This window comes from Nannospalax galili, unplaced genomic scaffold, assembly GCF_000622305.1.
Source record: "Nannospalax galili isolate Female #2095 unplaced genomic scaffold, S.galili_v1.0 scaffold924, whole genome shotgun sequence".
In the NCBI taxonomy this organism is placed as follows: Eukaryota; Metazoa; Chordata; class Mammalia; order Rodentia; family Spalacidae; genus Nannospalax; species Nannospalax galili.
The window spans coordinates 149,987-164,482 of record NW_008350467.1 but is presented as its reverse complement, the minus strand read 5'-3'; the positions used below and the strand labels follow the sequence as shown (position 1 = coordinate 164,482).

The window sequence follows — 14,496 nt, the reverse complement described above, 5'->3', positions numbered from 1 at the left end:
ACATATTTCTCTTAGTTTCAGTTGTTAAATCTCTGTTAACCCCTGGCAAACAACATAAGTGGAAATTCACATCAAGTTTCAACATTTTTGTCTACTAAAGAAACTTAAGCTAAGGCCAGGTGTGGTGGCGCATGCCTTTAGTCCCAGCACTAGGGAGGCAGAAGCAGACGGGTCTCTGTGAGTTCGAGGCCAGCCTGGTCTCCATAGTGAGTTCTAGGCTAGCTGGGGCTGCAGGGAGACCCTATCTCAAAAAGACAAAAATAAATAAATAAATAAATAAATTAATTAATTAATTAAAGAAACTTAAGCTAGTATTATGAATTTATCCAAGAGAGAGAAAAGATAAAGAGCTCTTCTCAGAGCCATGTTACAAGGCATTGGCAGGGACTACAATAAACAACATGGATGCTTTTGATGTCTTGGTTCAAATTGCTAATAGATCACTCACCTTCTGTTCCCCTTTCATTGTGATTTTGTTTCCTAGGCTAATAAAGTAATAGGAAAGGTACAGATCCAGGTTGCTGACCTTTCGGAGATTCCCCGCTGTAACTGCAAGCCTGCTGATGAAAACCCTTGTGGCTTAGAGTCGGAGTGTCTGAACAGAATGTTGCAATACGAGTGTCACCCGCAGGTGTGCCCTGCCGGGGATCGCTGTCAGAACCAGTGCTTCACAAAGAGGCTCTATCCAGATGCAGAAGTCATCAAAACAGAGCGAAGAGGCTGGGGTCTCAGGACCAAAAGGAGCATTAAGAAGGTAACGTGAGGTGGAGGGAGGATTCTTTAGGGGTGGGTGGATGGGACAGAGCCTGTGCCTCCTAGGGGTGCCTGAATCTAGGCATAAAATGCATAGGTATTGATGGTAAAAAATGTGGAACTTCTCACACTGAGAGTATGGCACTTGTTAAATAATGTGGGAAGAGAATAATAATAAAATGTTCATAACCATTGACTGTCTTGATCACACGTACAAAGGGGCATTGAGATTTTTTTTCCTATTTGAAATATTTTTTTTAACTTATTAAGTGACTTAAACATCTTTTTTGTTGTTTCTTTTTATGGTGGATAAACGTCTCAGTAAAGGTAAAATAGTAAAGATCAGTATATACTAGAACAGAAAGTAGTAAATCCAGGACTTTGCTCCAGCCTCATAATTGATTAGCCATGAAAAAAGTAACCAAGTCACCTAATCTCCCTAAGCCCAAACTTCTCATTGCTGAAGTAAACATGATAATAATCCATGCTCCACATGTTTAAAGGTTGTCACAGTCTCAGGTTATATGTACAAGAGCACTGGAAACAGGTAAGACCTTTGACACATAAATCATTTTCATTTTTATACCTTGAGGTAGTTTTTCCAGTTTTTTTTTTTTTTTTTTTTAAGCATAAGAAATATATGCCAATTGGAGAAATAATTTAAAATCCAGATGCCATAAAGGAAAATGAGAATCACTAATAAATTCTACTATTCAAATAGTGAGTCAAATTTTAGCATGCCTCATAATCTCCTGGGGCCCTTGTAAAAAACAAAGAAACAAACAAAGCCAAAACTGAAAACTTAACTAGAGGCTAGAGAGATGGCTCAGTGGTTTAAGAGCGCTTCCTGTTCTTACACAGGACTTGAGTTTGGTTCCCAACTATCAGACAGCTCACCAACTGCCTCTAATTGCAATTGCAAGGGATCTAACACCCTCTTCTGACCTTTGTGAGCACCTGTACTCAAGTACACACCTAGATACACACACACACACACACACACACACACACACAATTAAAAATAAGGGGCTGGAGAGAGGACTCAGCACTGGCTGGGTTTACTTCCCAGCACCCATATGGTGGCTAACAACCATCCTAACTCCAGCTCCAGGGGATCTGACACCCTTTTTTACCTTCATGGGCATTGCAAGACATGGGTGCACTTCCATACCACTGAGCCATCTCTCAGCCCCACCCTTCATTGCTTGGAACTGGCTGGTAGAGAACTGAAAGGTATATTGAAGTACACCTAGTGGGAGTTTTTCTCTTGACTTTTTTTTTTTTACTTGGGGGGGGTCCCCTTTGTAATTTTTTTAAATTAGAAGATTTATAAGAAAAAATAGTTACTAAGAACAGTAGTTATAATTTCAAAATATGTAATACAGTAAAGACAGTAGAGTGAAACTCCTCCTTCATCTTGGTCTTCTCTGAGGTCTTTTAGAACTTTTCCTATGCAGTGATTAACATGAGTGCACATACAGATATTATTCGTGTACTCTATATTTGTAGGATTTTTCTAACAATGAATATGATCACACTATTTTTTCCTATGGCAGTACATCAATATTTCACCTCATTCCTTTGAATAGCCTATGACAGAATTAATAAACTATACCATGATTTACTTAGCCTATTCTTAATCAATTTGCCTAGTTAACTTTGATTAATTGGTTAATTAGTTAACTAGTTATTTAGGAGGCAGAGTTTCCCATGAACCTACTTCCTCAGCCTCCTGAGTGCGAAGATTACATGTGTGCCACCATGCCTGGTTATCTCCAGTGAATTTATATATAATACACAGATTCTATAATGAACATTCTTCATTGTCTTTCTTTTGTGTATGTGTATATATGTGTGTTGTATGCATGTGTAGGTATACATATTTGTGCAGGTGCACATGTACACATGTATGTGGAGACCAGAGGTTTATGTCGGGTATCTTCCTTGATCACGTTCCACTTTATTTTTTGTGACAGTGTGTGTCACTGAATCTGGTACTTGCTGATTGGGTAGACTGGCTGACCAGTGAACTCTCCAGTGCTGGGTTACAGACACTCAGCATCAACATGTGGCTTTTTATGTAGGTACTAGGGATCCAAACTCAGATTCTCATTCTTGCATAGCATACACTTTACTGACTGAACTGTTTTCTCAGGCCATCATTGTGTGTCTGTGTCTACCTATTTCTGTAGGTTAGATGCTTGAAATAAAATTCATTCATTCAGGACATATTTACTAAGCTTCTTCTATGTGTCAGGTACTATTCTAAGTACTTGAAAAGCAATAGAGAAGAGGCACAAAGCCCTTACTCTTGTGCACCTGCTAGAGGTTAAAGAGATTAACCAGCGGTATATTGTTGAGTACTACTAAATGCTGTGAAGTAAAGCTGTAATAGTGGACAGCAGTGACAGGGACTGCTATGTAGATTAATTGGCTAAGAGCAGCCCGAGAAGGTGATATCTGACCTGAGTGTATTATATAAAAAGCCATGCAGCATTATAAAGAAGAATATTACAGTCCAAACAAAAGTCCAAAGGCCTTAGCACATTCCAGGAACAGAAGCAAACTAGTGAGCCTGGACAGGAGTGGCGAGGAACTCAAGTGGTAGGGAGGAGACTAGGGACGAGGGTGGCCAAAGGCCAGGTCCTGAGGGTTCTGTAGGCCGTGGGTGAGAAACTACTGGAGGATGTAGGGCAACTTGACTGACATGATATATTAGCTTTCCGTTTGTTGCTATGTAACAATATTACCAAGACGTTAGCAACTTACAGTTGGGTCATGGTGCCTCATACCTGTAATCTCAGCACTTGAGAGGCTGAGGCAAGAGGATCACCAAGAATTTGAGACTAGGGCCTGGAGAGATGGCTCAGTAGCTCAGAGCACTGGCTGTTCCTGCAGAGAACCCAGGTTCAGTTCCCAACACCCACATGGTAGCTAACAACAACCGTGTATAACAATTCCAGGAAATCTGATACCCTCTTCTGGCCTCAGCAGGCATTACATGACACTGTTGCACTTTCATACATTCAGGCAAAACACTCATATACATAAAATAAAAATTTTTTAAAAATAGTAATTTGAGACTGCCTGGCCTATATAGTGAGTTCTAGGCTAGCCTGAGCTAAGTAAGAGTGAGCCCTTGTCTCAAAAATAACAATAGCAAAAAGCAACTTAGCCATGATACATGTCTTATTATCTCATAATTTATATGGGTCTGGTCCAGGCAGTGCTTATCTGAGTTCTGCAGTTAGAGTTGCAAAATGTCAGCCAGGCCTTGATTCTCTTCCTGCACCCCTCCTGTGGCAGGACCTACTTCCTAGAATGCATGGTTGTTAAGGAGCTCTGTCCTTTGTAGCTGTGATCTGAATGTTTCTGAGTTTTCCTGCTGTTACCAGGAATGGCTCTTAGCCTCCAGTGGCTCCCCAGCCACCTGGAGTTCCCAGCATAGTCATGAGGACTTCATTCAGCAAGACAGACACTGGGGTCTTATTGGAAGAAGGTCACATTAACACATGCATGCCATCACCATTGCCACACTCTCAGGAAGAGATCCCACAATGGCAGGAACATCAGAAAGTGGATGAGAGGGCCATCATGAGAACCGGTCCTGTTTGAGGTTCAAAAGAGTAGGGAGGCTTCATGAGAAAGGAGAAAGCGTGATTAAAAGGAGCCTGTCTGAGCAGTCTGGGAGAGGTGATGGGGCTTGGGCCTAGGACTGGATCCCTGGTACTGTCAGTACTTTTGAGCTATGAGAAGAGCTGAGGAGAATTTGTATGTGGAGCCACAAGGGGCAGTGAGATAAAAATCTGGTAAAAAGTGAGGGCGTACATACTTGTTTCTCAAGATGTTTATTCTCTGGGATGTATTTGTAATACAGGTAGATCGTGTAGATGATGCTGTTGCCCTAGACTGAATCACCAGTGTTTTTAAGGTGAAAGGGCAATTATGTAACTATAAATATAAAACTATCTTATATTTACTCTTATTTCAGGTGAGTTTATCACTTAAAACAGCTAAAACAATGAACAGTGACAATACCAAATTCTGGCAAGAATGTAGACCAACTGGATCTCTTTGGCCATTGGTGGTGGGATTGTAAATAGGATAGTTACCTAGACAGTAGGTTGGCAGTTTATTCCACTCCAGTTCCCGGGGATCTGATACCCTCTTCTGGCCTCCTTGGGGCACCAGGCACCTATGCAGTGCACATACATACATGTAGGCAAGCACTAATATACATAAAATAAAAATAAATCTTTTTTTAAAGCCAGTCTCAAAATGTTGCATATTCTATAAATTCACTTAAAGAGCATTCTTGAATGACATGTACTGATAGAGAGCAGACTAGTGTTTGCCAGGGGTTAGGATGGCGTGGTACAGGATAATGGAGTAACTCAAGACATCCTTGTGGTGAAGAATAGTCTTGAACATGAATGTGTGGCTACTGGATTCTGTACCTGATAAAATCACACAAAACTAAACACGCAGAAGAGATGAGTGTAAAACCAATGAGATCCGATTAAGGTCTGTGTACCAATGTTGGTTTTCGGGCTTTAATGTGCTGTAAGTCTGTAGAGAGTGAGTGGCACTAAGACTTTGTGCTGTTCTTCTAACTTCCTCTAAATATCTACAATTACTTAAAAATAAAAAGTTTAAAAAGTGAAAAGTGGAACTTCTTTGTTTAGGATTCGGGTCTTTTCCAGTTCTTAGCCAAGTCTGTGATTATGATGATAATGGCTTCAGAGGTTGAAGTTAGCTTTATCCCAAGATCCAGTGACATGCTATGCTGTGCCATTTGAACTATAGAAATAGTATTGCCTAGGAAAGGAAAACAGACTGGGACCATTTGAAGCACTTGCACAAGAAAAGCAGTGTTACCTGAATGCCCACGAATAAATAAAAACCATTTATTTCTAGAGTTGAAGTTCTGTTTTCAGGATTTGTCTTGTTTAATGTTTGTGCGGCTGTAGGAAAATGTGTGTGCTCCTGCGTATAGATGTCAGGTGACAACCTCGGGTGTTGTCCCTCAGGCACCTTGATGCCTTTAGCCTACTGTTTGGGATAGGTCTGAGACTTCTCAGTTCTAGTTTTCTTTCTATTCTGTGATAAATACCACAACCAAAAGCAACTTGTGGAGGAAAGGGTTTAGTTTAACTAAATAGGGCAGTCTATCATCAAGGGAAGCCAAGGCGGGAACTCAAACCAGACAGGAGCTTGAAGCAGAAATGAACAAAGGAATGCTGCTTACCAGCTTGCTATCCCTGACTTGCTCAGTTAGCTTTCTTATACAATCCAGACCCATCTGCCTAGGGATGGCACTGCCCATGATGGACTGGGCCCTCCTGCATCAATTAGCAGTTAAGAAAATGCCTTACAGACATGGCCACAGGCCAGTCTGATTGAGGCAGATCTTCAGTTGAGAGTCCCTTTTCCCAGATAATTCTAGGTTTGTGTCATGTTGACAGCTGAAGCTAACTGTGACATTCTCCAAGTAGGCCAGCAGGGCAGTGAGTTCTGGGGACCCACTGGTCTTTGGCTCTCACCCCATTATCACTGGCATGTCAGGCAGTCATCATGCCTGACTTACCTGGATTCAGGGGATCCAAGCTCAGGTCCTCAAATTTGCAAGACTAACAATTTACCAATTGAGCCAAACATCCTCCGGCTCTGCTTTTTGCCTTTTGCACTTACTTGTCTGGGAGGGGAGGGGTCCTGTGCCAGGGTGTGGGTATAGAAGTCAGAGAACAACTTGTGCTCTCCTACCACGTGGATTCCTAGGGTCAAACTCAGATTGTCAGAGTTTTTCTGTACTAAACCATCTTGCGCTCCCTCCACTCGTTTTGTTTTTGTTCTTTGTTTTGTTTTTGCCTGGGTCTCCCTGTAGTCCCAGCTGACCTGAACTCACTATGTAGACCAGGCTGGCCTTGAACTCACAATGATTGACCTGCCTCTGCCTCATTAAAGGCGTGGACCACCACGCCCGGCTTTGTTTTTGTTTTTTAAAGTATTTTATTTACTTATTTAGTTTTTTGATCTTTTTGCAACAGGGTTTCCCTGAAGCCCCAGCTGGGCCCCAGCTGGCCTGGAACTAACTAGGCCACGCTGGCCTTGAACTCACAAAGATCTGCCTGCCTCTGCCTCCCAAGTGCTGCACCACCATGCCCGGCTAAATATTTTCTTTATTATTTTTTATGTGTAATGAGTATAGTGCCTGCATGCATGTAAGTGCACCCATGCCATGCAGTATCCACGGAGGTGAGATGAGGATGTCGGATTCCCCTGGAACTGGAGTTACGAAGTTTTTAGTTGCCATGTCGGTGCTGGGAATTGAACCTGGGTCCTCTGCAGGTGCAGCCACTGCTAAGCCATCTCTCTAGCCCCTTGTTTTGTTTTTTTGAAGGCAGGGTCTCACGTAGCCCAGGTTGGCCTTGAACTCCATATGTAGCTGAGAAGGACCTTGAACTTTTGATACTCCTGCTTACACCTCCCAAGTACTGGATTTATGGCATCTGCCACCACACCCCATTTGTGTGGTGTTAGAGATTGAACCCGGGGCCTTATACATGCTAGGCAATGACTCTAATTGCAACCCTCAAAAAAGTCTTTCTAGTTAATAATTTTCATCAGTCATACATGTGGTGTTAAGGAATGTGTTATAACATAGTACACTGATTTTAAGTACCACATTACATGCTTCTTTGTAGGGTGAATTTGTAAATGAATATGTTGGTGAATTAATCGATGAAGAAGAATGCAGACTTCGAATCAAGCGAGCCCACGAGAACAGTGTAACTAATTTTTATATGTTAACTGTTACCAAGGTAAAATTGCTTTTATTTTTTGGTAAGAAAAAAGGACTTTTTATGCTTGGTTCATGATTTTATGTTGAACTCAGTTTCTCTTATTTTCTCTAAGCAAATTATACTGATTTTCAGTAGTCAGTGTAGTATCTGTTATTATCTCATACTACAAAAAGAACCGTATTGAAACCCTCCATAGTCATGAGACTACATCAAGAGAGAAATGCTAACCAGAAACAAGGTGAACATATTCAGACTTGAGCCCCTGGATGTTAATCCCAGCTCTTAGTCACTAGGAGACCTGGCCCTTAGTTTATCACTGATGGAGTGAATCAACTCTGGGATTCTAAGTTATGAAATACCATGAAATTTCTGATTTAGCAAAAACTCTAAACTATTTTGTTTATTTAAGCTTTTTCTATTGTTGTTTTTGTTTGTTTTGGTTTTTTTAGCAGGGTTTCCCATGGCCCCAGCCCACCTGGAATTTACCGTGTAGAACAGGCTGGCTTCGATCTCATAGATAGCCCCCTGCCTCTGCCTTCCAAGTCCTGAGATTAAAGCTATACACTACCATACCTGGTGTATATTTAAGCTTTTTAAAAATGACTTGAGGTGGGGGAGAAAAAGAAATAAATAAAAATGATTTAGGAAGCCAGGTGTGGTGGTGCATGCCTTTAATCCTAGCACTTGGGAGGCAGAGGCAGATGGATCTCTTGTGAGTTCGAAGCCAGCCTGGTCTACATAGTGAGTTCCAGGTCAGCTGGGGCTACAGGGAGACCCCGTCTCAAAAAAAGACCAAAAAAAAAAAGACTTAGGAAAGTAATGGTAATAAAACTCCTAGTTTAATAAAACATTGTGGCTTATCCTGTAATCCTAGCATTGGAAGGTGGAGGCAGAAGGATCAGGAATTTAAGGTCATCTTCAGTTACAAAGCAAGTTACAGGCCAGCGTGGGACCCCATTTCAATAAAAACAAATGAGGAGCTAGAGAGATGGCTCAGCAGTTAAGAGCACTGACTGCTCTTACAGAGGACCCAGGTTCAATTCCCAGCACCCACATGGTGGCTAACATATGGCCAGTTATCCATAACTCTAGTTCCAGGGGAATCCAATGCCTTCTTCTGACCCCCACGGGCACTGCATGAGACGGGTGCACTTACACACATGCAGGCAGTACACCCATGCACATAAAATTAAAAAACAAAAACAAATAAAAAGCATATGTAATTGTAAGACTGATAGATGTTTGCACATTACATGGCCTCCATGATCTCATCTATTTTTTAACAGTAGTCCTTGCAGAGGACAAGCAACCAAGTTTCAAGTTCAATTAAGTAATTTGTTGAATGTCCTTATTATACTTTAAGAGTGCAAGATTAGTACCCGTGTTCTCTCTGTTTCAGGCTGTCTCTAAGAGAATCAGAATATCATTTGGGCTGAGGTCATGGCTCAATGTAGAACATGTGCTGAACATATATGAGGCTGTGGGTTTGATCCCAGCACAATCAAGACACAACATAAAAACAACAAAACCTGGCAGATGTTTGATTAAAAGATATAGATTATTATTATTATTGTTATTATTATTTTGGTCTTTTTTTGAAGCAGGGTCTCCCTGTAGCCCCAGCTGTCCTGGAACTCACTATGTAGACCAGGCTGGCCTTGAACTCATAGAGATCCACCTGCCTCTGCCTCCTGAGTGCTGGGACTACAGGTGTGCGCCACCACGCCCGGCCAATAGATGATTTTAAAAGTATTTTGCCAATGTGTTGTTTCTGTCATTGTTTGACGTTGTTGCTTTCGTGTGTTCATGAGCACGTTGAACTGTCAGTTGTATGCTGTAGTCGGCCTTCTTGAATCCTAGCCTCACCAGGCTTGGTTCAGCCAGCTTGACATTCTGGACTTTATCTGGATTGTCACGTTCCAATCCAAGGGGCCCGAGTGTCCGTGTCTTACTGTATGTGGAGCTGCACTGTGAGTGGGGAGGTAGTAGGTAACTACGGGAACGCATACCCCTCGGTTAGCATAGTAGACAAGCGGCCTCCATGCCTTCGTTTCGGGAAGTGCTCTCAGTTCCCTTCTTTGCGTCTTTACGGTTAAATTGGACTACTCTATACCAGCTTTGCTTCTTGCTCAGCAGTAAAGAAAAACTGACAACAAAGGATGTGAGCGGTTCTTTGAAACTTCAGAGCTTTTTAATGAGAGAGGACTTGAACATATGGTCTGCTAGTCTTCTGTTTACTAGAGATGGTGATGATGGCAATTATTCTATGCTCTGTTTCTAGAAGGAAACTTAAAAAACCCAAGGCTGATAATGATGCTGCTTTGTGGTCCCTTAACTTACTGGATGTTTCTAAACGTACCTGTATTTAGTTTATGTCAAAGGTACCCTTTTTTTTCCTTCCTGAAGGACCGTATCATTGATGCTGGACCAAAAGGAAATTATTCTCGTTTCATGAACCACAGTTGTAATCCAAACTGTGAGACACAGAAGTGGACGGTAAACGGAGATGTTCGAGTTGGGCTTTTTGCTCTTTGTGATATTCCTGCAGGTAAAAGTGTAACTTGCTCCTATGGGTCCCTTCCTAGGGACGAAAAAATCTGTCTTTTTAAGGGAAGAGCATTATTCTTCAAGGGTTGGTACCCGAGCATTTACTCAAATAAGATAACATATGATATTTTCAACTGAGCATTATTTGCCAATGACGTAAAACTCCATTCTGAAGAGAAACCTAGCAAGAGCCTTTATATGAGAGGACACAAGAGGATTCTTTGTTGAACTAAAGTACATTACTTCTAGAGCCTAGTGCATTACTTTTCTAAAATACTGCTGTCTATATAATATAACCAGATGTCCTAGCTCTTGTTTTCTTTTTAAAACATATTTGAAAGCCGGGTGTAATGATGCACCCCTGTAGTCCCAGCACTTGGGAGGCATAAGCAGGCGGATCTCTGTGAGTTCAAGGCCAGTCTGGTCTACATGGTGAATTCCAGGACAGCTGGGGCCTACAGGGAGACCCTGTTTCCAAAACAAAAAGAAAGGAGAAAGGAATTAGCTTATGTCAACATCAGCTAGTTTGAATTGTTGTGTGGCCTTGTTTCTACTCTCAAAGACAACCCTCCTTTCTTCAGTTTAGACTTCAGAACCTCAGAAGCCAGCTGTAATGCTTTCATTTTCCTTCCCCACTCACCAAGATTTGGTTTCTTTGTTAAGTTTAGAAAAGTAGTAAGAGCAATTCAGAAGCTAAAATAATTCAAGCTCTCTAGAGCTCTGTGGGTGGGTCATGCCTGGCTGAAAGGATATTCAGGAGGCCTTGGTTTGGATCCCTAGATCATCAATGTATACAGTAAACTTCCATTGGTTCATAATGTAAAGCATTAGTATTTAGAAAAGAGAACTAAATTAGAAGCTGTTTTTCTTGATCATAGGTCACAGGTTCTTAGTCCTTATTACATTATTTTCAGCCATTTTTTGGTAAAAGTGCATGTCTTCTTTTAGGATATTTAGCATTGTCATACATGTTTATGGGTGGTGGTGTTATTACTCAATGTACCCCAATTTTTCCCATCACTGTTTTCAGTGAAGTGGAATACGGCGGGGGGGGGGAAGAGTTCTCTTTAAAAATTTTATTATTACATACATGTGTATATGATGTACAAGTGCATTTGCTCATGTGGAGGTCAGATGACAACTTATAGGAGTTGGTCATCTTCCAGAATGGGATCCAAGGATCAAACTCAGGTCATCAGGCTTGCACGGCAAGCACTTTTACCTGCTGAGGCATCCTACCAGCCTGGGAAAAGTCTTCATGACAGAATTATGTCTCAGTACGAAAGTACTGGCAGTATCTCTTCCTCATGACGAGTGTGAATAATGATTTCTCTTTTTGTTTTAGGAATGGAGTTAACATTTAATTATAACTTGGATTGTCTGGGCAACGGCAGAACAGAATGCCACTGTGGGGCAGATAACTGCAGTGGTTTTCTAGGAGTACGGCCAAAGGTCAGTTGTACGAGGGTGCCCCAAACCAAGAGGGGACGGAATGGAAGTTTGCTAAAGGCAGTCTGAAGAAGAGAGTGGCAAAAAGCACTTGCTTTGGCTTGCAGGTCCCTGGTGGAGTTTACAGATGTGTAGTCATTCTGACTTATTTTGTTTTAATGCTCTTTTTCTGTGATAGTGGTTTTGAGACAAGAGCTCATGTAGCCTGGGCTGGCCTTGAATTCTGTAAAGCTGAGGATGATCTTGAATTCTTCATTCTTTTCCCTTTACCTTCCAAGTGCTGAGATTACAGGCTTGTACCACACCCAGCTTGCTGTCCTCCCTCCCTCCCTTTTTTTTTCTTTTTTTTTTTTTTCTTTTTTCAGGCAGTTTCACAATGTATCCCTAGCTAGCCTGAAAGTTGGTGTGTGAACTCAAAAAGATCCACCTGTCTCTGCTTCTTGAGTGCTAGGATTGAGGTTATACACTGTCACACTCAACCTGCTATTCTGACTTTCTAATAAAGCTTGTTTTAGTAAAGTCTGGTAGTAGACCCACTGAATTATCCACTTTTAAAATGGTGACTGTTACCTGGGCGTGGTACTCACACCTCTAATCCCAGCACTTGGGAGGCAGAAACAGAAGAACTGCTGTGAATTCCAGGCCAGCCTAGGCTAGAGTAAGACCTTGTCTTTAAAAAAAAAAAAAAAAGAACAAAACAGGTTTGTCTGAGCAGTAATGAGTTAAATAAAGCTGCTTGGATTTGCAGTGAACATCAACAAAAAAGCAGCCAGTGATAAAGCTCAGTGGACAGCAACAGTACTCTGATCCTGCCTAGCCTACTGCTTCCTCAGTAAGCTCTTTCCAAAAAACACAGAAAAACCAATGAAGACAGAGTCTTATTTTTGTTACAGTATCGTTTAGGATAAGCCCTACTGGTGTTTCTAGGACGTGTACAGCAGATGAGTTTGAAGTTGGGTGGTGTGCTCTCCTTTCTGTGTAAAGCTTCATGCATTGTCTGGCACCTTGAAGCTGCTGTCCTTCTTCCTTGCCAGTCTGCATGTGCTTCAACAGCTGAAGAGAAGGCCAAAAGCGCCAAGTTAAAGCAGAAGAGACGGAAGCTCAAAACAGAACCAAAGCAGATGCATGAAGATTACTGTTTTCATTGTGGAGATGGTGGAGAGCTGGTCATGTGTGACAAAAAAGACTGTCCCAAAGCGTACCACCTCCTATGCCTTAACCTGACTCAGCCACCATGTGGTAAGCTAGACCTTCAAGCTGTTCTATTCCGTCTTTATTATTAATGCATAACTCGGGATGTGATCTGCTGTCCTTAGAGCTGTGAAAGGAGAAATGCTGAATAGAACAATTTTGCTAGTCAGGTATCTCTTTCCCTGCGAATTCAGGACACCCTGTATGGCAAGGGAGGGCTTCTTACCCACAGGTGGGTAGCTGGCACTACAGTACTGGGTCTGGGCCACAAGCTCATATCTGTATGAAATAACACTACTAGATGTATGTTTAACTGAAGTTTGGAGTTGGACGTAGTTGTGAATCAAAGAACATGGAGTCTTGAGGTTTTTCCCGTGTGATGAAGGCATGTGCTAACAGGTGCTTTCCTCCTCCAACTCCTACGTCAGGAAAGTGGGAGTGCCCGTGGCATCGATGTGATGAGTGCAGCGGTGCAGCAGTCTCCTTTTGTGAATTCTGCCCACGCTCATTTTGTAAAGGTCATGGAAAGGGAGCTCTGGTACCCTCTGCACTGGAAGGTCGTCTCTGCTGCTCTGAACATGATCCCTTATCTCCTGTATCACCAGAATGCTGGAGCAAGATCAAATGTAAATGGGAATCACAAGATCATGAAGAAGAAGTAAAAGAGTAAATGGTGGTGATCCCCCCCCCATGAAACAGAAAGGAACAAATAGATAATGCTTTTAAAAACAAGACTAGTGCGGACAGCCTTGCCATCAGAACTGCCTTATTAAAGCAAAAAATGGGAAACCACCTCACAGGCAGAAGCAGTTGGTGGTGTCTGTTTTCTCTGTTGTTTGGTTGCTTTCGGGATTCTTTAGTGGAGAGTGACATTCACTTGGTCTTCCCACCTTTTATTGTGCTTCAGTGTCTTTGCAGTGAAGAAAAAGAGATGTCTTTGATTTTAAAGTAAAAACAGAGAAGAGAAAGTTGTTAATACGATCAGATGAAATTCTAAGATGTATTCCTTGGTTGGTTGTATGAAACATAAGTAGCCATTTATTTATTTTCATCTTAGGAATTTTGAGAAGTATTCAAATAGTTTAACGTGTGTGTGTGTGTGTGTGTGTGTGTGTGTGTGTGTGTTCTGTAGGGAATGAAGGAAGCCCTCTAGAAAGGGTGTGACCACCTTTATATACCTCTCTGCCGAGCCGTAGGTAGGCTGACCTCTCTTTCTTTTTCATATGCCTTTTTCTAGCCTTAGAGAAGGGTTCTCTGGAAGTGTTCAATCTGGCCTCTTGGAAACAAATGCCTTGGCAGCTTTATCTCTGGTCTTAAACTAGGTGGGCTTCTTGCTGTGGTAGCTCTACCTATAAATGTGTGTGTGCTTTGCTTTGTAAGGAAAAAATGGATGTACTCACTGATTTTGAAATGTCATCCATTGACAGATTTCTGACACATACAGTATGCTTATGTGGGCAGGAATGTACAGGAGCCTATCCACTCCCATCATCTCTGACACACCGGCACAGAGTGAAAGAGAGATCAAGGCACAGACCAAAAGTTGGATCATCATAAGCACTGTTTTCTGACCAATTCAATGTAGACCCAAGTCTGGCATTTTATTTCCTTTCTGTGTCCCTCTGCTAATCGAACCCTTCCTTTGTCAATTGATTGCTCAGTCCTGTCTCCTGGTAGAACTACATAAGTGAATTTAATTATACTTTGATAGATCTTTTTGTTTGAGTTCCTAACTTGGGGAGTGACAGTAGTA

The 14,496-nt window shown here is 41.8% G+C and overlaps 1 protein-coding gene across 5 annotated transcripts in view; it reads left to right on the top strand.

Moving 5' to 3' along the window:
• The window catches only part of Nsd3 (nuclear receptor binding SET domain protein 3), a 117,471-nt gene extending 103,757 nt beyond the window's left edge, over positions 1-13,714 (top strand). For 4 of the 5 annotated variants that reach the window (XM_017801843.2, XM_017801847.2, XM_029570785.1 and 1 more), the window contains 6 exons: positions 485-754; positions 7,458-7,574; positions 9,963-10,104; positions 11,449-11,555; positions 12,587-12,791; positions 13,172-13,714. In XM_017801843.2, the coding sequence (XP_017657332.1) occupies positions 485-754; positions 7,458-7,574; positions 9,963-10,104; positions 11,449-11,555; positions 12,587-12,791; positions 13,172-13,413 (1,083 nt within the window). In that variant the 3' untranslated portion in view covers positions 13,414-13,714. The remainder of the gene's footprint in view (positions 1-484; positions 755-7,457; positions 7,575-9,962; positions 10,105-11,448; positions 11,556-12,586; positions 12,792-13,171) is intronic. The other variant, XM_017801846.2, reaches the window with a different exon arrangement.
• Positions 13,715-14,496: the final 782 nt, after the last annotated feature.